Source organism: Anabrus simplex, chromosome 3 (assembly GCF_040414725.1).
Source record: "Anabrus simplex isolate iqAnaSimp1 chromosome 3, ASM4041472v1, whole genome shotgun sequence".
In the NCBI taxonomy this organism is placed as follows: Eukaryota; Metazoa; Arthropoda; class Insecta; order Orthoptera; family Tettigoniidae; genus Anabrus; species Anabrus simplex.
In genome coordinates, this window is record NC_090267.1 from 279,740,775 (window position 1) to 279,765,580 (window position 24,806).

A 24,806-nucleotide genomic window follows, 5' to 3' on the forward strand; every position below is an offset into this window, starting at 1 on the left:
CTGAACCGAAGGTCAGTATGCTGACCATTCAGCCAACGAGTTGGACAAGTCTCCGGTAATACCCCAACTAGAGTATGGTTCCAGTGTATGGGACCCTCACTAGGATTACTTGATTCAAGAACTGGAAAAAATTCAAAGAAAAGCAGCTTGATTTGTTCTGGATGATATCTGACAGAAGAGTAGCGTTACAAAAATGTTGCAAAGTTTGGGCTGGGAAGACTTGGGAGAAATGAGATGAGCTGCTCAACTAAGTGGTATGTACCAATATAAATGGTCCATTATTGGACATTATAAATTTTCCAGCCAACACATTCCTGGTTGCCAGCGTTTCACCCCTGTGTGCTAAGCTGGGTTCATCAGTTGGTACACAGCACACCCACCAAGACGCATGGCTAGTGCATACAATGGAGGCCACTGCGTAGGATACTTGGAGCCACCAGCAGTGCCAATGCACTATGAGAGACTGTCTCATTATCAAAAATTTCAATTTTTAAAAACTGAATTTGTCTGAGAAATAAAATGTGTTGCATTATTTACTGAATGCCCCTTATACGTTTCTGTTGGCTCTTATGCTTATTACCTGATTTAACTAAATTTTCACATGCCAACCTAATATAAAATTCCATGTGTCTCTGAGGTTCCTCCGTTATAGCCTAATACTCTAGCTAATTCACTCTGGGGCTTGCTTTCAAAATAAACTTCTAATGGTGTAAATTTACTGCTCTCATGTTGGACAACATTAATCCAAGTCTCCAAGATAAATGTGCAACCCAGGCCGAATGATTCTCATGCACCAGAGACCTGAATATTCAGGATAATTCTCTCACACATATTTCCCTGAAAATTATGTACAGATGAATATACATGCGTAATACCTAATTCCGTTGTTACAGTCTTCCATTTCCTAGAGGTAAATTGCGATCCACTGTCCGACAATATCCTCCATGGAGTACCCAATTCCGGAACATATTTCTCTTGTATCACATGGCAACAAGCCTTTCCTGTGGCATCTCTTATGACGTACATTCTAACCAGTTTTGAGAAAGCATCAATAAATAAGAAAATGTATTGGTATCCAAACTGCCCCTTCATGACCGGACCAAAAATATCACCAGGTTTATCAGAAACTAGCAGATGTACCCGTGCTTCAATATGGAATTCTCATAAAGACTGTCTTTGTGGTTTTCAAAACTGAAGTAGACATACGTCATTACAATGACATCAGTAGGAATGTAGCGATTAAAAGCAATGTTACCACATAAAATACTCGAACAAATGAAAATCTGCACATTTTCTCACTTTTAACGAACAGTACTACGCTGCTGATCTAACAGTCCAGAATTCCTATGTTCATGTAACCAGGCTGCAGACAGCCGTGAAAACTCCTCTGCCATTCTTCCGTTAAGTGTCCATACTCCTCACTCCAATCAGAGCCTCATAGTAAGGATCGAATACCTGGAATACTGTGATGGACTAGTGTGTTACATACGAGCAGCATCAGAAAATGTATGAACCAGAGGAAAGGCATGCTAAAGTAAAGAGAAATTTAACTCCCCATCTACTTCCTGACTATATTCAGGCAGGCTGTTATACTCGGTACGCAGCAGTAATCCCATCTATCAGAGATGAGTTGCAACAAAAAAAAAAAAAAAAAAAAAAAAAAAAAAAACATCACAACAAACAATGGTCAATGTAATGTTATTGTTGATCAATTTTATGAGCTTTCTATGTTGTAGGCCTACACATTTAGTTTTCTTTCATCTCTGTGATATTAGGGCATCTTATAAAATTATTTATAGCGTAGACTGTAATTTCTTATTCCCTGACTTTACATACCAATTTTCATTAAATTCTGATTATCCATTTTCTCGTGACTCAGCGATGATAATGAACTTAGCAACAAATATCCAAATTCATGAATATCTCTCTTATCATAGCCAGTACCAGAGTCCTGCAGCCAGGCCCACCGCGCAGCAGTTCAAACCCATGGGCTCCGGCAGCCCAGCCTGTGCAGTACCGTTCACTTCTGACGCGGCCACGTACTGGCCCCACAGCACTGGTCTCATACAGCCCACCGCAGTCCACCGCAATGGACGGGCTCAGTAGAATAACCTTGAGTACTTCTCCACAATAACATGTGCGCCGTGCACAACGAAATGTTCATGTCACTCTACTATTCGTATCACTCACTCTACATATTCCTGTGCGCTAATAACATATTTCAAAGTAGGCTAATCGCATTTTGAAATTAAATGGTAGTAATTTCTCCTGCACTGTAATAATAATAACAACAACAACAATAACAATAATAATAATTGAAAACAAACAGAAACTTTATAATACACTAATATTCGTCTGCAATTGACATCCAGTTTACTGAAAATGAATCTTCGTGCATTGAGAATGAAGCCCGCTGAACTCAAATTTCTCTCTGGAGCTGAACTTGATGCTTGCATACATAATACTTTTTTAGAGATCTGGTGAAATTTTGGATACTTTTGTCCATTTGTTCTCCAATAGGATGCTATCTATCTTCTTCCATTCCACAATTTTGCTTTAAATATTTCCAGCTCATCTGTTGGAATAGGAGCATCATGAACGTCAGTCCACCTAGAAAATTTTATTACTTTGGTAGGTTGTGGCATAGTCGTGCAGTCTGATGACACAGAAACATTAGAATGCTCGTCATTAAAGCACACTTTGTTCATCATAAGTTTTTTTATCTAATCATAAAAAGACAAAATCAGTCCGACTCCTTTAATCTATACTAATATAATAAAGAGAGAGTGGGAATTTTGTTAGTTTGTGTATATCTGGAGGGTAATCTCAGAAACTACTGGTCCGATTCTAAAAATCCTTTTACTAATGTAAATATACATTATCCGTGAGGAACATGGGCTGTATTTTATTTTCAAAACAATTTGAGGTGGGGGCCGACATGGGAGATATAAAAATAATAGACTAATATAGGCAAAATATCTAGTTTGTTGTGCAAGGACGAGACAACGCTCATTTTAAGCCCCTTGGCGCAAAGAACAAAACTCAGTAAGCTTTATGGGCCCAAAAATCATGTTTTAAGGCCCTAAAACCAACTGTTATGGAGATATTGGCACCACACTACCCCTGCTCTCGGAATCGGATAAAGAAATGAACTGCCGTTACCATGGCAATATCAGCTCGAGGATTCTAGAGCAGCGAGATTATGCGTGTACGTTTGGGCATAGCTGCCAACCAAAATTTGTACACATAATCCCTGAGCATATCTGCAATGTATCTCAAAAACTTAACACGTTACAGACGTGAAGTGGTATTTATAATCTCGTTTAAAAATAAAGACACAGGTATTATTTTGTTTTCGAAAAAAGCAGTTGGCGGGGGGGGTGCATGTTGTGTGTGTAAAAGTGACTGAAATGTGGGTTGGCATGAATTTTTGAGATGAGCATATCTACAATATATCTCAAACACTTAATATGTTACAGATGTGAAAATTGATATTTTTAATATTTTAAAAATAAAAAGCAGGCATGATTTTGTTTTTGGAAAAACAAATTAACGTGGGGGGTAAAAGGGACTGAAAAGGGAGTTGAATTATTTTTTTAGGGAACTGATATCTCCAAAACTGAAGTTGTTACAAACGTAAAAATTGGTATTTAGAGTCTCCTTTAAAAATAATGAAATACGTGTTCTTTTGGTTTTGCAAAATCCACTTAAGGGGGGATAAAAGGACTGAAATATTAGTTGAACTATTGGTATGAGGATACTTATATCTAAAAAAACCTAAAGATATTGCAGACGTGAAAATGGGTACTTGAAATCACCTTTAAAAATTAAAAAACACTCATTTTTGGGGAGGAAAATCAACTTTAGGGGGAAGGTGTTGAAATTTGTGTTGAATTCTTTTCATGAGGATACAAATATCTCAAAAACTGAAGATGTTACAGTTGTGATAACTGGTATTTGGCAGCTCTTTTATCAATAAACACGTATTTTTTGTTTTTAGAAAACCGCTTAAGGGAGTGAAAAGAATTGAAAAAGCAGGTGAATGTTTAAAATGAGTACCGGAATATCTACAGTGTATGTCAAAACTTTACATGTTACAGACATGGAACTTGGTACTTGGAATGTCCTTTGAAAATAAAGAAACATGTCTTTTTTTTTTGTTTTCGGAAAATCCACGTAGTTAGGGGTGGTGGAAGGGCTGATAAAGGGGTTGAATTCTTTTTATGCGGGTACTCACTTAAGGATCTGAATACCTTGTTATACTCAATGATTAATTTATGTAGTAAAAGGGAATATAAGAGACATGATATTGGATAATATAGTAACTTTAATTGATTAGAAGCAACCTTTTGCTAATAAATAAGAAACTTATCACTTTCCCGGATGCTTATAGTGGGATACTCGAACCATATCATCAAATAACCCAACTGAAGATTAATGAATCTTATTTTAATAGCTTGTCCTAAGAACAGCTGAGAATATTAACATTAACAAAAACTGATATGAATGAATACATGTAATACATTAACATAACCATCGATTTCCCCTGCATATTTTGCATACTTCACCAGTTTTTCTTTATGATTGTTGTATAAAGATAAGAAAATAGCACATTTCAATTGTAATGAAAGAGGAGAAATAAAAATAGTGATCTTTAACAAATATTTCAAGCTACCAGGTCAAATATTAATTTTTTGTTGTTGTTTGAATTTTAACTTCATGATTTCATTTTACTTTACCAATATTACTATTTTTCAATAAAAAATAGTAGTAGACAAGATTTACATGAAGTGTTATTTAATTTTCAGTATGGTGTAAGCTAACGTAGAATTTAGACGTTGAATTATCGAGTATTCTTGTGATTCAATGATACGTCGGATGGAGACGTCCATCAACTCAGCTGATAGATGAAATATTACTTGGCGTATCAGTGTGTCTATGATCCCACATAAAAAAAAAATATATTCATGAACCCTGAGAGACTGGTCAGGATTTCTTTTACGTGACCCATCCTGGACGCGGGAAGGGCGTACTACTAACCGTTCTGCCGAACCCTGTACATAATAACTGCTGCATCACCACAAGAAAACCAATTTTCAACCTATTAGCTGTCTATTTTAACTTTTACAATCAACAGTAACGTACGAAGGATGTTGCCTCAAGTCTCACATGCCCTGCATGTATTCGGCAACAAGTGCTAACTTGTCAAATTCAAAATCGCACAATCTCTACAATGTCCACTATTATTGTTCAAGTTGAATAACTTAACAACAACCATAACTCCAAGCATTTTTAACAACGGAACATTTTAAACTGTCACCACAAATGAGTGTCTTCACCCTGTCAGACTACTGACAACAAATAAGTACAGCAAATAAGTCGTTTAAGTTATTTTCCAAGTTTGTACTACATATTTCATTTTTACATGTCAACTAATACATTATCATCATCATCATCATCACCAAGACTAAGAAGAATCATAACTATAAGAGTCACATAACATTTTAAGATTAACTTGTTCAACTGAATGGAACACACAATTTTATAATATACACTACTTCTAATAATAAGTTAATTTTAAAGACAAACATGATTTTAGTGAAACACATAATATTTTAATCATATCATGGTACATTTATTTGTAATGTGTATTTGTCAAAATGAACTTCAGGGGCCGATGACCTTAGATGTTAGGCCCCTTTAAACAACAAGCATCATCATTATCAAAATGTTCTTTATTCGTGTATTTTTGAGCTGAAGATTCCAAGTAGACTGAAACTGGTACTTGATTATTAAGCTTTGATATTGTACTTGTAAAGTGCTGATTGGTGGATCATCCTTTGTAATATTCTGCTAAACAGATAGGTCTTACGGCGATAGTGGGATAGGAGAGAGCTATGAACAGGAAGGAAGCAACCATACCTTAAACTTGCCAAGTCTCTCTCCTCTTTTCGCTCCAACCATGGCATTCATGTCTCCCATAAGAATGATGTACTGATGCCTCATTTGCCTGGTGTGAAAATGGAAAACCATGATAAACCATCTTCAGGGCTGCCGACAGTGGGGTTCGAACCCACTATCTCGTGAATGCAAGCTGCCAATATAAATTGGCTATAAATCATACGTCCTTCTTATCTATACCTGAGGTTTTCAGGACTTCAATCACCCTCTCATGCTGGATCTTGTCAAATGACTTTCCAACGTAACTGCTTTATCTACCCATATATACAGATTAACCAATATAATAATGCTCTTCAGGACATGCTCACCTGATGAGCTAAACTGAGCACTGTCCCTGCATTGCAGGAGGCCATAGCCCTTAGGGGATTCATACGGCTAATATTTATTTTATATACTAGCATGAAAGATGTCAAGAAGCAGCTTAAACGCATGACTCATTAGACTGATGGTACGGTAGTCACCACATTCTTTCACACTCAATTTCTTCGGAAGGGTGACAAAGGATGACTTCAGCCAGTCAGATGGAATACTACCACTGTTGTACACTTCCCTGTATAACTGGCACACCAGTGATATCACCTTGGGGCCTAGCAACTTCCGTAGTTCTATTTAAACTTGATCAGGACATACAGCCTTTCAGTTCTTTGCTTTCATCGATTACCTTCTGCAGTTCAAACTTGCCTATCCTAGAGTTGCTTTCCTTCTCATGGATATTATGGTTGCCCAGTTTCGTGCCATTAAAGAATTCCTCCATGTAATGCTTCCGCACAAGTAGCTGTTTGTGCATCAATGACACGATTTCCAGTCTGATCTACAAGTTCACCAGACCCTCCTGCCCAGCGTATTCATATAACCTCCTTCATATATATTTTTTTTTTTGCTAGTTGTTTTACGTCGCACCGACACAGATAGGTCTTATGGCGACGATGGGACAGGAAAGGGCTAGGAGTGGGAAGGAAGCGGCCGTGGCCTTAATTAAGGTACAGCCCCAGCATTTGCCTGGTGTGAAAATGGGAAATCACGGAAAACCATTTTCAGGGCTGCCAACAGTGGGGTTCGAACCTACTATCTCCCGAATACTGGATACTGGCCGCACTTAAGCTACTGCACCTATCGAGCTCGGTCTTCATCTTTTTGTGGAGATGAAAGGCCTCATGCTGCTTTTGGTAAGTCTCGATTTCAGCACATTGGGCAGCATACCACTCTGCCTTTACCTGCTGTATCTTCTGTCTTATTTCTCGACTGATCTAGTCATACTGGTATTTATCTTTGTTCTTGTATTGCCACCTTTGCTCCATAAGACTGAAGATATTGTGGGTCATCCATCATTGGTTTTGTCGAAAACTTTCTTCACAGAGCATCGATTTTGCAGTTGCAATTAACAGCGTCTTTCACTGATTCTGTGCCTCCTCTATAGGTACCTGCTCCACTGACATGTGTTTCACTTTCTCCTCCATGTGGCATGTCGCTGCTTCTGTTAATGGCCAGGTCTTCAGCTTCTGGTGCAAAAACCTCTTCCTGATCCAACCGTAGCATTCATGTCTGCCATAAGAATTATGTACTGACGCCTCATTTGTCTGAGAGAGTTCCTGATGCCATTGTAAAACTGGTCCAGTTCATCAACCACCGCACTGGATATTGGTCAATAAAAAGGAATGAATATCACATTGAGAGCAGTCGCCTGGACTTGCAAAAGAAGCACAAGGGTAACTACTGCTCGATGCACTCCCTTCAAGACAAGGAAAGCCACTTTATTGTGGTAGTTGTTGCTATTCTCTCCAGAGAAATAGACAAGCACCAGTGCCCAACACCTGCATGCCATTCTGGGGCTATCGCATCTTGCTGATATAAATAATTTCATGTGGCTATTTCTAGCCAAGTGCAACCCTTGTAAGGCAGACCCTCCGATGAGGGTGGGCGGCATCTGCCATGGGGAGGTAACTGCGTGTTATTATGGTGGAGGACCGTGTTATGTGTGGTGTGTGAGTTGCAGGGATGTTGGGGACAGTACAAACACCAGGGGCCGATGACCTTTGATTTTAGGCCCCTTAAAACAACAAGCATCATCATCATCATCATCATCATCATCATCATCATCATCAGTACAAACACCCAGCCCCTGGGCCATTGGAATTAACTAATGAAGGTTAAAATCCCGACCTGGACGGGAATCGAACCCGGAACCTTCTGAACCGAAAGCCAGTACACTGACCATTCAGCCAACGAGTCAGACATCTTGCTGATACCAAGGACTGAGATGTTGTCTCATCATCTCTTTCATTGTGTACTCAAGCTTCCCTTTGTACATACCTTGGATATTAAGTCCTATTTGTTTCTTGCATTCATTGGCTGACCGGGAGATTCTTAGCATCTTGGCCTCACTGAAAGAGTGTCCGTACTAAGGGCATGGTTAGAATTTTCCATCTTCTGTGTCTTATAGTTGATGACAGATAAGAATGTGTGTTTCTACTACTATTTTCCATTTCACTAACCGTTTAGCAAACAGATGAGACCACCAAATTTATTTTTTCAATAAACACCACATATATCTCAATACTAACCTGTAAGGACTGAGTTTTAGAAGTAGCTTCTTTCAGCTCTGCAGCCAATTTTACATTCTCTTGTTGCAAGATCAAGATACTAGTTTGAAGAGAAGAATCCTGTCGCTGTTCCATCATGTTGTTACTTTGTTCCATAAACCTGTAAAACAGAACATCAGAATGTAATATTATGAAAACAAAATTTTTGATGTAACTTTCATCAGGGAAAAGTTCTGTTATACATATTAAACCAAACACTTTGTTTAATATAACCATGTTTTAATGTAGACCTTGTCCATGACAGTGAATTAATTCATAATGAAGTAATTAATACTGCAACCAGTCACAATTTTTTATTAATTTGTTTTCCACAACGCAGTTCAGAACTTACAATCTATCATCAGGTGATGAAATGGTGACATTCAATCATTGCTCTCTTTGATATACAATTGTTCTCAAAGAATATTACTTCATTGAAGAGTAGGGGCTATGTCCACTATGAGTTTATTACATCTATGTTGGGTCAACTATAGGTGCATGTCATCTCAAAAAGTATACAGTTGCTGCTAAAGATAAATATTGTTTTTAAATACTAATTTTCAATTTGATCATTTTTGAGTATGTGTTGAGGATCTATTAGTTGACGTCTATAAATTTCTAGAGTTGCTAAAATGTTTAATTTTATCCCCTTTTGGATGTGTGTGTAAAATGGTGAGAGAATTTTTTTGATACTTCATGACCTGCGACATGCAGAAGTGCAGAAACTGCAGATTTTTCATGCTTATGTAGCTGAAGTGCCGCCAGCTTTTCTTGAAATTTTATGTCAAATCCTCTCTTTCAGTTTGTCTAATATAAAAACACACTGTTTTCACAGGTGATTTTATGTACACCAGTCTGTTTGAATTTATCTGGTGTATTGACTGTGTGTGGTAGAATCTGACCCAGGTTGTTTATGCTTAATAAGCTGACGAAGATAACTTTGCTTCTTGAGGGCTCTAGCTATTTGGTGTGATGCTTTACCAATGAATGGTATGCTGTGTTGCAGCATAGCTTGTTCTTGGTGTTCACTTTCTTGTATTGGTTTCACTTCTGTTGTTTTTCTTGATGTTTCTAAGCATTTTCTCTGTTATATGTGGATTGTATCAATTTTTTGTTTTGTTTTTTGTGGTCATTTGATTTATGGAGCGAATTTCTTTAGTTCTACATTATTCAGGTGAGGGTATTTTAGTGCTCTAAGAACCATAGCTCTAAATGTTGCAATTTTTCTGAGATTGGATGGCATGAAGAGTTAGGTATGATTGTAATGGTTGTTATTGCTTTTCTGTCGATGCTGAATTTGTGTTTCTCATCTGTGATTGTCATGGTAAGGTTAGAAAGTTAACTGATCTGTCGATTTCATGTTCTGTTGTGAAGTTGATGTTGCAGTTTAAGTTACTAAATAGGAGGCATAATTCATCTAGTTCTTCTTTACGCCCACTGAAGAGGATTATGGTGTCATGTGATAGTATATGATTTTATTTATTGGTGGGCATCTTGAAGTAAATCATTTGTTTTCTAGGCTATTGATGAAAATGTCAGGTATCCTGACAGGCTAGATCACGCAGCTAAATCATCATGCCACTAATAGATTTTATTGTCATATTTAAAACAGATAGATGACAGGACCAAGGAGATCTATGAATTCTGAAATTTCTGGTTGTGACATCTTTTTGTGCTTGTTTGTAATGTAGGTTTTATCTGGATATAGGTGTAAAAATTGACTATGTCCAGGGAGGTGCAAAACTAGCCTAAAGCAATCAAACTTCTTTGTACAAATTCATCACAGGTAATGGAACTTGTCAATACTTCTTTGATATTCAGTAAAAACATGCTTCTTCAATATAACCAATGAAAATATGATGGAACTGTAATAAAGGGAAAGTAATGCAGGAAGTTTCTCTTTTATTCTTTTTTCATCATCATCATCATCATCATCATCATCATCATCATCATCATCAATGTCCCACTCCCGTTGCCCAGGTGTGGTTAACAAGCCTCCTTCACTCCTTTCTGTTCTTCCAATTTTCCTACTCCATTACTTCCGCCACATCCAATCTAGCTTTTCTAATGTCCTTCCAAATCTGATCCATCCACCTTCTTCTCGGTCTTCCAATGAGTCTCTTTCCCTTAACTTCTCTTTCCGATTCTCTTCTTGCTACCCGTTCCTTTCCCATTCTTTTTATATGTCCGAACCATCTCAGGCTTGCTTTCTGTATGTTCTGTACTAATGGTTCTATATTTAGCTCTTCTCTGATTTTAATATTTTGAATTCTATCTCTTCTTGTCTTTTTAACCGATGATCTTAAAAATTTCATTTCTACTGCTTGGATCTTGCTATCTTGTCTCTTATTAGTTACCAGCATTTCTAGTCCGTATATTACAATTGGTATGAAATATTGTTTATATAATGTTAATTTCGTTCTCTTGGGTACTTTGTCATCCCATAAAAGCTCTCTGACTTGATGATAAAATGTTGTACCTTTACTTTGTCTGTTATTAATTTCAGGGTTGATTTCATTACTTCCATTAATACAGTGAAACCTCGGAATGCGAGTAACTTGGTCTACGAGTGTTTTGCACGACGAGCAAACATTTTAAATACATGTTAACTTGATAAGCAAGTGAGGTTCCGCAATACGAGCGTCACATGTGCCTACTTTTTCCCCTCCCCTGTTCGTTTGTTGGATGAATGAGGTCTTTGGTCCTGTAGTGAAGAAATACCTTTCAGAAAATAATCTGCCGCTCAAAGTCTTGCTGGTTATGGACAATGCTCCTGCTCATCCTCCAGGCCTTGGGGCCTTGAGGACGACTTACTGAAGGAATTCAAGTTCGTTAAGGTTAACTTCCTTCCTCCCAACACTACTCCAGCCTATGAATCAGCAAGTCGTTTCGAACTTCAAGAAGCTATACTCAAAGCACCATTTCAGCGATGCTTCAAAGTGACCGAAGAAACAAACCTTACCCTCCGAGAGTTTGGAAGAAATCATTTCCCCATCGTGAACTGCCTGATGATCATCGATGAAGCCTGGGATGGAGTCACCAAGAGAACTCTCACTTCAGCTTGGGGAAAGCTGTGGCTGTGGGGAATGTTGGTGACAATGAGCCGCCGATTGTCGACGAAATTGTGTCCTTAGGGAAGACTATGGAGCTGGAGGTGAATGACGTGGACATTCACGAGCTGGTGGAAGAACATAGCCAGGAACTGACCACCAACAAACGGATGGACCTGCATCGCGAACAACAGGAGAAGGTTATGGAGATCTCATTCGGGGAAGAGGAGGAGGAAAAGTCAGTGGAATCTCTCTCTTCAACTGAGATTCGGGAGAAGTGCAAAATGTGGGAAACAGTGCAAAATTTTGTAAAAAAAACACCAGCCAAATAAGGCTAGAGCAGTGCGAGCGTTGAATCAGTTCTATGACAATGCAATGTCACATTTTTGTGAAATCCTCAAAAAGAGGCAAAAGCAACAGTCATTGGTGGAGGTTCCTCGTTCAAGCTGCATGAAAAGAAAACAATTCCAGTGAGCCAACAGACAGCAGTGATTCCGTTAGTGAAATTTGTGGTACACAGTAACTCTTCTCATGTCATCTCTCGCCTCCCTCACACAAACAATGATTCTATTGCAAGGCAAAGTGCACTTTAATTTGTTTTACATTATATTTTGTTTTAGAAATGGTATGCGAATAAATATTTTTGTGTTGTGGACGAATCATCTGTGTTTCAATCGTTTCTTATGGGAAAACTTGCTTTGATATACAAGCGCTTTGGATTACAACCATGTTGCTGGAACGAATTATGCTCGCAATCCAAGGTTCCACTGTAATACTACCCAGATATGTAAACTGTTCTACATTCTCTAACCGTTCTCTGTCTATGTTCACTTGTCTTCTCTTTTTCTCTTTTCCACAGTGCATGACTACAATTTCCTTTTTACTTATTACCATTCCAAACTCCTTCAGATTTTCATTCCAAATGTCCAGTCTCTCCTTTGTACTTCCTTTTCTCCCTTTCCCCAAATCACATCATCTGCAAATACCAAAGCATTCACTTCATCACTACTGATATGGTACTATGTTTTACATATTTTATGATTTCATCCACCAATATAATAAACAATAATGGCAGGGAATTATACATTATACATTCAAAATCCATTCAAGAGGGCAAAACAAAGAGCTGTATCTAATTTTATGTCGTTTGCACAAGTACATACATCATAAGCAGTCATAAACGAGATGAAGTACTTGATGGTAACTTCTTCAGAACAACATGCCTACATATAAGGCCTCTCTAGTCTCGGAGTTTCCTGCCAAACATGGAATTTTGTGCATCAACATCCTGCCTGTTCATCTGACTTAGCCCCATGAGAATTATGCCACTTTTCAAGGATGAAAAAGATGTTCAAAAGAACATCAACAGCAAATGAGGTACAAGTAGCATTTTAGGAGGTATTATGAGATGGAAGATTGATAAAATGGTTTCCATCAGCTCTATGAAAGCTGGTGTAAGTATGGAGTCACCCAAGGAAATATTTTGAAAGTTGCTCTAGATCAACAATAAAACTTTTTATAGTAAGAAACTCATGGGGACCGAGATGAATGTATGACTTAATATTGGGAAGGAAGATACCATGGCCAACAGTTTTTAGACCATTACAGTATTCTCCTTAGTTAAAGTGGGAAACTCAAGATAACCATTTTGAGGATGACAGAGTGGCATTTGAACTCTCATTTCTTCTCAGCTGAGTGCACTCTGTTCTTATGCTTATAACAAAATATCAACCCTTCAAAGCAGAGCCGAGAATCAAATCCTAACCAACTAGACAGCAAGCTATATGCTAATCCCTAGACAATGACAGTAGCATAGCATGAAAAATTAATGTGCAGTACTCTGATCCCTTAATTAATTTTCCAACAGAGATTGTCGCCGGTGGTGGGACGGAGAAATGGAAATAAGCACTGTGTTTTGTGAAATTAAATTATTGAGTTCCGAAATGTATACTATTTACCTTTATTGAGTTTGGAAATGTAAACTATTTACCTTTTAGTTTAAAAAACATCACGAAAATAATTTGGACTCACGAACTTGTCAAAATCATTGATTATAATATTTCTTATGTTGTCTGACCATTTTTTTTGGACAGATCAAGATGTTATTTGGAACTATAAATGAACATTGCAAGATGCGAGAATTATTTTTGAAGTGATTTTTGTATTCAAATTTTATGTAACTTGAACAATTTATCGAATATTTTTTTTATTATTGTATGAAAAAGAAGAATTATTGAGGGGATTATCATTGTATATTCTGTATGTAAAAAATTATAACATTGTACTGTGGTAAAACGCGTGTGGTACATAACTTTTGGATAAGTGGGTACTGTACGTGGAGAGATCGAGTGATGTAATTCCTCTTGCATCGGCAGGTCAGGAAATGACCATATATGGTCATGTAATTGGATTGGTCGGAATAACGACCTTTCCAATTGGCGAAAAAAATGGGAATCTAAAGGAATTCGGTGTCCTATTAGTTGTTTGTGATCGGGCCATTTCGGGCCTTCTGCCGGCTTGGCGTGCGTGATAGGATTTGGCCGCGTCTTTCCATCTGATGGTCCTCGCGAGCAGGTGTGCTCGGGGACTAGCTCCTTCGGGTCTCCAGTTCCCCACAGTAAGTGCTAATTTTCTAATTCTTGGTATTTACTTTAACTTAAATTTATTTTTATGTTTCGGTCTTTGTCATGTTTAACGTAACTTTCTGCGATAACGTAAGAGTTTATTTTGTGCGTCGGATTTTTCTCTAGATTACCAAGTTCATCGTGTTCGAGTTTCTGTAGAACTTTGCTGTTAGGCTAATGAAATGGAAATGGCGTATGGCTTTTAGTGCCGGGAGTGTCCGAGGACATGTTCGGCTCGCCAGATGCAGGTCTTTTGATTTGAAACCCGTAGGTGACCTACGCGTCATGATGAGGATGAAATGATGATGAAGACGACACATACACCCAGCCCCCGTGCCAGCGAAATTAACCAATTAAGGTTAAAATTCCCGACCCTGCCGGGAATCGAACCCGGGACCCCTGTGACCAAAGGCCAGCACGCTAACCATTTAGCCATGGAGCCGGACGTTAGGCTAATCATTTACATGTTCTCTTCGGAAGGCAAACCTTTTCTGACTCAATGTTTTATTATTATGTAATATTCTCTTTTGAATAATGCATTGTATTAATTTTGATTCTTCCGAGGATGCCTCCATTCACTCTGTGAATCCTTGATAAAAGTTTCTCACATTTATTTTAAAAATTGTCAACTACTCTGCCATTTATTTGTGTCTTTGATTCATGTACTTGTTCATTTGCAATTGTAAGTATCAGCTACTTTGCTATTCACTTACTTGCTTCATTTGATTTTGTATGTATGTTCAGTCCACAGCCCCAAGGCTGGTTGGATCCTCAACAGCTCCACCATCAGCTGTCATAGATGGCCTAGGCATCACTGAAAAGGCATACTAGGGAAATGAGAAATGAGGTAGTTTCCTGTTGCTTTCCTCACTGAGCCAGGAGTTGCGATTACATATCAGCCTGCCAAGCCCACTGAGATGCATGCACCAACTGACCCTATGAGCAACATTTTCACACCATTCATAGCAGAGACTGGTTGCATAAGGAATGGCATTACTAGCATCACTCATACCTCAGTCACTTTCATATTGTCAAAGCCAAGGATAAGACAGAGATCAATGAAAGTAACAAAATTGTTCTAGCCTATACCAGAAGACATAGTGCACTGTAAACACTCAGTCCTGCCAGCAAAGGCATTTTGATTTTGTATCTTTATTAATTTTAACATTAGAAGTTCGAGGTGGATGAACGTGAACCTTTTCTTCCCCATAACGGCACACCTTCTCATGGACCTTAACAGGGCCCCTTCACGTTGTCATTGTTAGGCCTATAAGTTATTACCTTGCGTATGTTTCAATTTTAAGTTATCCATCACGTTTCCAACCTTAGATGTGAAACCGCTGCTATTTTGATACTTTACCTTTTCCGTATTCATGTTATTATTATTATTATTATTTTTTTTTTTTTTTGATTCGTTGTGCCCAGCTGTGGAGCGCGTTTGAACTTATTTTGCACAATGTTTCTTCTTCTTTTCTTCCCAATATCTCTTCATTTTTTCACTGTGTTCCTTTCTGCGTGTTTCTGTCCAGCCTGTATTTTTTCTTGTTGGTTTCTCTGCAAATTTATGTTTGTTTACTAAGCTTCTAAATTTCATTCTATCTTGAATGGTTTCGTCCTCAATACCCATTTCTTGTAGATCTTCATGTATTTCTGCTAACCAATTGTTGCGGATTTTCAGGGTTAGAGCTAGATTTAGAATTTTCTTTGTCAGCCTGTTGTTATCCATTCTGTGTAGGTGTCCGTAGAATTTTAGTCGTCTCTTTCTGATGGTATCTGTAATTTTTTCTGTGAATTGAAAAATTTCGTGTGGTTTCTTTTTCATCCAAATTCCATTTTCGAACTTTGGTCCTAGGATTTTTCTGAGAATTTTCCTCTCTTGTTTCTCAATGCTTTTCATTTGTGACCTGCCGCCAATGATCAGTGTTTCAGATGCATAAAGTGCCTCTGGTTTGATGACTGTATTGTAGTGTCGTAATTTTGCATTTTTTGATATACATCTTTTGTTGTATCTGTTCCATGTGATTTTGTAAGCCCTTTGCAGTTTAGCAGTTCTTTCTTTGTTAGCTTCCTGATTTAACCCTGCTGGCTGAATAATTTCACCTAGATACTTGAATTTGTCTACTTGGGAAATTATTCCACAATTGGTGATTAATGGTTGATTGTCGAATCTTGATTTAGTTCCTTCCATAAACTGCGTCTTTTCAAATGAAATTTGAAGTCCGGTTTTTGCGGCTATTTCATTCAATTTTTCTATGGATTGGATTGCTTCTTGTCTGTTGTTCGAAAGGATCGCAAGGTCATCTGCGAAAGCTAAGCAGTCAAGGTGAATTTTGTCTTTAAGAAGTCTGCCAATGTTTAAACCTTTAGTTTCTTTTCTCCATTCACGAATCACTTTTTCCAAAACTAAATTGAATAGTAGTGGGGATAGTCCATCTCCCTGTCGGACGCCAGTTCTGATTTCGAACGGTTCAGAAATTTCTCCCAAGAACTTAACTTTTGATGTTGTGTTGGTCAGAGTTTGTTTAATCAATTCCCTCGTTTTCCTGTCGACTTGAAATTCCTCTAGTATGTATTATTATTATTATTATTATTATTATTATTATTATTATTGTGTATGTACATAATTATCTCAAATGCGGCTACATTGGTAGCAGAGCTTGGTTCATGGAAGTTGGAAAGGTTGACAATAATCATTCTCGGCTACCTTTTGTAAAATTGTTTTTAAATTTTAATTTTTAATATTTTCCTCTTTATGTTGGTCTCATGTCATTAGGACCACGTGGCAGTTATAAAAATGAATAAATGACATGTTTCTTTTATAGGCTGTAATTGTTACGTGTGTATTCTTAATTCCTATTTATTTCTTTTTCGTGATTCTTGCTCGAGTTCTATACATCATATACCAAGTTCTATTATTCCCGGATGAGGCAGTCCGAAAGTGTTTTTCGTTCCGCGATGTGCAGTTTGTGTTGCTGTCTTTCACCTTGTAATTAACGGCTGGAGGAAATGGTAAGTCACTATCTGTAACAAATTTTGCTGTTTCGTTGTTAATTTTCAGTAAATTATGTGGCGTTACAATGAATTGAATAAACTTGAAATCTGTCGGTGTACGTCTTTGTATTCCTGTATAATATATCTGGACCTTTGGTATGTGTTATTGGGCCACTGGCACGGCACATTTGACACTCCTAAGTTGGTAACGTAGTGCATTCAACTGCCTGATAATTGTACGTTAACGCTACCTATCGGCGCACTGTATAACTTGTGGTGAGTTTGAACGCTGTTAGACAGATAGCGCCTGACTCTCTGAACTGACCGCTGTGTGCCAAGCGCTCTGCATTCTGAAAACGACTGTCTGCTTGTCTGCTATTTGAACTTACTGAAGTAAGACGCCTTGTAATGTAGACGATATATTGCAAGATGTATTTCGTTGCTACAGGAATCGGATAAAGTGTAGTGGTACATCCCGTTTCAGGGATTTATTATACATATAAAAATGTAGTTATATTTAATCTGTTGTAAAAGATGTAGTGTTTAAGGTGGTATTTATTTGGTCGTGTGACATAGTACTTGCTCGGTGCACCGTTCATTTTTGGATTAGTAGGCAATTGTGTTCGTCATTCATGTAAGTACTACATCTTATTTATTTGTGGATATGTTTTGCAAAATTTTGTAGGTGCCTCGTAGTTCCAAGTTCTTATTTTTGCGAAACGTAAATTATGTCTGTTCTTTTCGTCATGTGCTATTGTATTTTGGAGCCGTAGTATATGCATTGTGATGTCCTTTATACCTTTTGCGCGTTTGGGTCTTTTCCATTTTATTTTGCATATTATTTATTTTATTTCTGGTCAAATTTTTGTGTGTTTCTCGTGACGTTCCCTTCGTGCTAGTGTTTTCACTTGAATTATTGCTGCCCGTGCTTGTAAATTCTGCCGGTATGCGACGTTATATTTTATTGTGACTTCTTGTTCTATTTATTTTAATTGTGTTATTACGGGTTCGTTTCTCCTCTGTAAGGGAATGTTTTGAATTGTGTACCGAGCAAGCTCTATTGGCACTAATTTTCCCTAATAAAATAATAATAATTATTATTATTATTGTGTAAGTTAAGATAGATGAGTATATTTTGGGCTATTTGATGACACCAATTTCCTTATTATTCATTTTACGAGTAGTGTTTCTGCAGTATGTAAGGACATTGTTAATGGAAGGCTTAATACGTTCATCATTCTTGCTTTGTTGAGTCCTCTTATCTCCTCGATCCGTGTCTGTTGTCATTGTTGGTTATCTGTTCTTATCTTTGCCCGGTCGTTACGTAACTGTTGTATTATTGTTATTATTTCTATCGTATCGCAGGTGAGTCTGCTTCTGAATGCCGTTGTGTTAGGACCTATTGTTATTGCTCTCTTACGAGAGTGTGTATTTGAGTATGTGATTACTAACTTTGGTATTACCTGACCGGTTCTCTCTTGAAGTTTACGGCAAATGAACGATGACTTTCGTTTCCTTCGGTTTGTGGTTTTATGTTGGTGATGCCAAATTTTTCTACGTTATTCGGTTCTATTTCTGGGATATGCTATGTGACTGATATTTTTTGTCGGGGATGTCCTTGTGATTAATTCGGGCGATGCGTTTTGCATTTAGCATTTTCTACTATGCGTTCAGTGTTGTGAACCTTCCAATAATAATGGTCTTCAGAAAATTAATTTATTTTAAATGTAGATATCAGGTAAAATGATATTTAGGTTTATTTAAGGAGCTCCTTTATCAGTTAGGTCGCTTGGGTTAGTATTTCATCCTAGAGTATTTTAATGTTTTTGTAGATTTGATACTATTTACTTAAATTAGTTATTTATTTACTTATTTTTTGATAGGGGCTTTACGTCGCACCGACACAGATAGGTCTTATGGCGACGATGGGATAGGAAAGGCCTAGGAGTTGGAAGGAAGCGGCCGTGGCCTTAATTAAGGTACAGCCCCAGCATTTGCCTGGTGTGAAAATGGGAAACCACGGAAAACCATTTTCAGGGCTGCCGATAGTGGGAATCGAACCTACTATATCCCGGATGCAAGCTCACAGCCGCGTGCCTCTACACGCACGGCCAACTCGCCCGGTATATTTACTTATTTATTCATATTAAGAGATAGTATATTTGATGTTAAAAGCCTCACCTTAGTATTTATAAATTATATTTTTCTTATTTACAAAGCAAAAATTTACCAAAATTATTTAAAAGAAAAAAGGAATTGTAGATATGTCTTAGCCCTATTTATTTATTTTCATTCACTTGAAACTTAAGATATTTTTTTTAACTAGGCAAATTTAATTCTTTTCATCCAGTTACTTGGTGCTAAAGATTGTAATAGTTTGTACCTTAGTATGTTTGAATTAATTATAGTATTGTTTTTTGAAAAGGGTGTACAAAGTTTTCTTGTAGATGCTTGTTCTGGTACCCCTTGTTGATCCCGCCCTTTGTTCCTTGGGAAATGGGTCCCTTGTGCTAAATATTCACTCTTCCACATTTATTTTAATTTTATTTGTGTTTTGTTGCATTTTGATTTTGTTGCTTCCTTGTAGTGATACGCTTTCCCCATGGTGTCACTAGCCGGACACCATTTTAATATCACTTGTGGAGGGGGCGTGTCAATTATCTTCTGTGGCAGGCCTTCTGCTGACCTCGTGTTTTTTTTGGTGAAGTGATATCACATTGCGTGTGCCGTGTTTTAATTTAAGGTTTCGGTGATAAATTTCAATGTGTGTTCATTAACTTACTTTCTTCGAGCCATGTTCCGATTGTAACATCTGCGTAATTACTTGTTGCTTTGAACTTCCGGTATGTCATAAAATTATGCTAAGAACTGTACTTCCTTGTCTGACTGCATGTAATTTTTCAAACAGCTGGTGTGCTTATCTGTTAGACACACCTGATTACTGACCTATACCTCGAGTCTGCGTGCATTTTCCATCTTATAAATTTACTCATGTCGTAATCTTGTGCTTTTTCCAGATGACATAAATTGTGTATTGTACCAGGAAGGCCTAGGTCCTGGCACATATTAATTGAAAAACTTTATTTCAGCATACAATTTCCGTCCAACATGCGAACAGCGGAGCGAAGGAACATTCCAGTACGTACCAGACTCCACGAGCGACCAGGCGAGGCCAAGTGACGTCACCTACCGCTTGAAACTTGCCTCCCCTAGAGATATTCCTCGAAAGAATTTTTCTCTCGTGAACTTTTTAACGCCTCAACCGATTTGAACAGGACCAACGCTAAATTGCTGCAGACATCGTAAAAGTAAAATCCTGTAAATTTCGAAGCAACCTGTCCAGTAGTTTTTAAGTTATAACAATATAAAATTTAAGAAGATCGAGCACTCTCGGTCACATGACTCAGAATACCACCCCTCCTTGCGCAGATATATATGCCACTAGGTCAAGGCTAACAAGCAGTTCAGTTCAGTTCAGCAGTACCGTCTAGCAGTGCAGTGCAGAGCAGTGCAGTATGTGTGTGTGAGTGAGACAGAGGGGAGACTGACCCTCGTACAGTATGTCCATGCGGTCTCGAAGCCAGTACTTTCTGTCGCATTTCGCGGAGACGAAATTATGGGATAATCAATCGCCGTCGTACTTGTAAAAGACGTCGTACCATACCTAGTTTATCGTGCCGCAACTACGATATACTTCACAGACATTTCGAAGTATAACACGTATGAAATCATTGAAGTACGAAGTTAAACATTGGACATTCACAAACTAGAACATGACGTGTGGACTTAATTAATTTCACATAATATTATTACCACAATGAACAGAAACTGTCGTGTACAATAACTCTAACTACTCTAAGACTCATTTTTTTTTAATACAGTACATCCTTGAACTGTGTCTCTTTATTTACGTGCCATATTAGGACACGGCTTACTACAGTGATAAACTTGGTGAATATTAAGAACTTTTTCTAAAGTAATATATCATCATCATCACCAGAAAAGTCAGTGATATCTGCTAGGATAGCGATTTAAAGACTGTGGTCAGAGACTGTAATGAGAAATATTACACGTAACTCAAGTGTTAGAACTGTGTATTTATGGACGTTCTCAGTGACGATTTAAAATAAGTGTTTTATGCAGCAAGGACTGTAATCATTCATTTAACGTCATAAAAATTAACATACGAACTGAACTGTGTTCAACAGTGAATGATAGCATCTGTAAATACTACTTGCGCCAAATGAACTTTCTGTGTGCTAAAATCACCTCCACGAGCAGCGGAAATCTTGGTGAAATTCTACAAGATCCAGCTACCTTCAACATCATCTCATCTATGGTACCCATCAAGGGACGTCAACGTGGTTTCTTCGTGGAACATTGAGTTTGAGTCTTCATCCGCACCCCGCGGAATGTTTCAGATTCCCATCAACATTTGTAAGCCAAATTTTCTTTATTAAGTGAGTAGTCATAAACTGACTGACTTTTTTTAAATCAATCTTGAACAGTGATTTACTCAGTGCTGTGTGTGACGATATTTCGTAGTTTTTCATCATTTCTCAAAAATTCATCTTTTAATGATAAATTTATTTTACATAGAAGAACTCGAGGATTTTCAAGTGTTCTATATTACAAGGCTAACAAACTGAGAAACTTTCAACAGAAATTTAAAGTCTTATTGCAATTTTCAATTATAAGTGTGTGTTCATTTCATGAATTAATACTTAGAAAGACTTTAGGTGAAGAACTGACACTTCGTGTTTTCACAAAAATTACAGGATCTATGATATTTATTTATTTTCACGAACTGAATTCAAGAAGATTTACGTTAATATTTTTGATTTCAACAAAATATCTGAGTCCTATATTGATATTGCAGGGTGATGAATCATTTAACATTATTAATAAATTGTTTGGAAAAGGTATAACCATCTATTATTTGCCCTGCGATTCTATCCTGCTCTGTACCGGCTCCAAAATAAACTACCACTACCAGAGATCCTTCTCATGCCCTAAACCCATGAACTTTTCCTGGTACAGTATGTTATACTGATCATTGTGCTCGGGTCAAGTTTTAGCATGGAGTGTTATTAGTTTTTCCGAAACATCTGTTTTCATAAATTTTCGGCAATCATTTTGAGGTTAATGTTCGTAAATCTTTGTCTATTTCTTTGAGTGTTTTTCTGTTTACAAATCTCGTGTTTTGGCAAATTAGTTTCAAAGTTTCATTTCTTGTCGGCTGTTGAATTCTATTAGGCAGTATTCTACGTGTGTGATCTTCTAAAATTATTTTTTACGTCGTGTCTTAGCTCGGTACGTATTTAAATTTCCGGTCATGTGGTGTTGTGTTGGTCTTTTGCTGTATGTTGGTTAAGTTTCCGAGTAGGTATAGGACTATTTGGAGCGATTCCCAGCCAGTTACTAAATTCTCCAATTAGATTAGAGAGTATGGGATCTCTTAATCTGAGTGAAAATTTCATAGTTTGTGTATTGAGCATTTCCATCATGTAAGTGTCTGTTCTCTTGTCACGTACATTTATTTACCCGTGTATTCCTATACTTGCTAGGGAGGGTCTATGTTGACTGCGATAGTCTCGTAGGGTGAAACGTGCTCACCGTTTTAACTGTCCAGCATCCGCCGAGGCCATTTTGGCAAATTTTGACGGGTTACGGATCTGCACTTGTGCTCGTGACATTTTTGAAGTCTGGTGCATCTGATATGAGATTCTTCTGTGATCCTTGGCCCAATATTAGGCGCTTAGATGGAAAATCGATGTCCCTTGTTACTGTAAATTTTTACTAGGAAAATTTTCTACAAATGTTCGCTTCGGTGTCATTATGCTGAGCTATTCATTTCAGTTAAATTCATAGTTGGTTTGCGGGTCATCAAGATTTTGTTTCGGTTATTTTAATTTCATCACCGAAGTTTTGTAGTATTATTTTGTAGGTGTTACGATTTAGGAAGAGTCCTTCAATGAATTGTCCATTAGTTTTGTTTTGTTCAACTTTAAGTGTTAAATTTTTGTTTGTTTCTGGTTTCGTGTCTTCTAAATTATTTACTCAGTTTGCCAGAGTATGGAATCTTGTGAATTGAGTAAGCTTCTAAATTTTTTAGCCGTGCTGTATCTCTCCAACCACTTCTGTAAATATTGTGTTTGTACTGGGTGCCTTGGGAAGGCATTTGTGTGTGTACTGAGACGTAGGGCTTAAGGTGCTGAGAGGCCATTCCTCTCCTGGGAGTATATGGTATTGGCCCTAAGAGTCTTATTGTTGTGATAAATTCAAGGGTACTTGAGGTAATAATAATAATAATAATAATAATAATAATAATAATAATAATAATAATAATAATAATAATAATAATAATAATAATAATAATCGTATGGCCTCAGCTACTGTGTGCAGACATTTCGATTTGACGCCATCTGGCTGTCTGCTCGTCAATTTCGACGTTCCGTTTTACTCTAGGTCCGCTAGATGGCAGACAGAGTAAACCAGATCTCTCTTGGGCGTCTATGGCTGAGATTTAATTAATTTTGTCGGGTAAATACCAAATGTATCACCAGAGATCTTTTACATGCCGACATCGTACGACATGGAGTGTCGAATGGACTTTTTTAAATCCGACTACCTCTGCCAGGTTTGAACCCACTATCTTGGGATTAGGAGGCCGACACTCTACCACGGATCCACAGAGGCAGCTACTTGAGGTCATATTCTGCCATTTGCGGTCATGTTTTGTCCATTTAATTGTGGGTACTACTTGAGAGAGAGAGAGAGAGATATCGGATCAGTATTGAGGTTGTTTGTGCCTTTTGCCATTGGTTAGTAATGCTGATTCAGGGGTCATCGCACTTGTGTCTTGTGTGTTTTGGTGGTGTTGTGTGTGTTGGAGGACAGATGGGCTTGGTAGTCTTGTGTGTCATGCTGTTATCTGATAGTCTCTGGTATGAAGGTGTTACATGTGCCATTTTATTGCTTATATATCAGTGAGTTGGATTTCTGTATGCACACTCTTGAATTAATTTTCATCGTTTCATTGGGATTTTCTGTTCATCGGTAAAGTAATGTGATTTCAATTTTGTATTCCTGGCTTAATTGCATCTTGATTTGACTGGTATGACACGTGATACATAATGTGAGTTTTATCTGTGTTAAAATTTTAATAATGAGTATATGATATGGTAAATGAATAGTGACATACTAACCTCAATTAATTGAATATTGTAGTAAAGTTGCAGGCTAACTTAATTTAGTTATTTCCCTGGTCTGAGTTCCCTTGCAACATTCTAAATTTTTCCTTTTATTTGTTTTGTTTTTTCTTAATGTTGGACAATTAAGAATGCACACAGTAATTTAATTTAGTAGTTATAAGGGATTTAGTTATAAGCAAAATTTTCTTTTGAATAAAAGTCTGGCCAGCAATCTGCTGGGTTTATAGTTTAATTACAACTTTAGTTGTAATAAGGACAGTTGTTTGGGACCATGCTAGTTGTAAATTAATGTAATGTGTTTTGGAATAAGACTTAGATTTTATTAATGTGCATAGCTAGTGATTATTTGTCAAGTTTCTGGTAGTAGGGTTAACTTCGGCAGATTTT

The 24,806-nt window shown here is 37.5% G+C and overlaps 1 protein-coding gene across 4 annotated transcripts in view; it reads right to left on the reverse strand.

The window, feature by feature from the left end:
• LOC136867227 (FK506-binding protein 15) overlaps positions 1 to 24,806 on the reverse strand; it is a 282,391-nt gene that overhangs the window by 123,788 nt on the left and 133,797 nt on the right. For all 4 annotated transcript variants that reach the window (XR_010859645.2, XR_010859643.2, XR_010859644.2 and 1 more), the window contains one exon: positions 8,523 to 8,661. Coding sequence is in view for 1 of the 4 variants with exons in the window: in XM_067144367.2 (XP_067000468.2) it covers positions 8,523 to 8,661 (139 nt within the window). In the remaining 3 variants the exon portion in view is untranslated. The remainder of the gene's footprint in view (positions 1 to 8,522; positions 8,662 to 24,806) is intronic.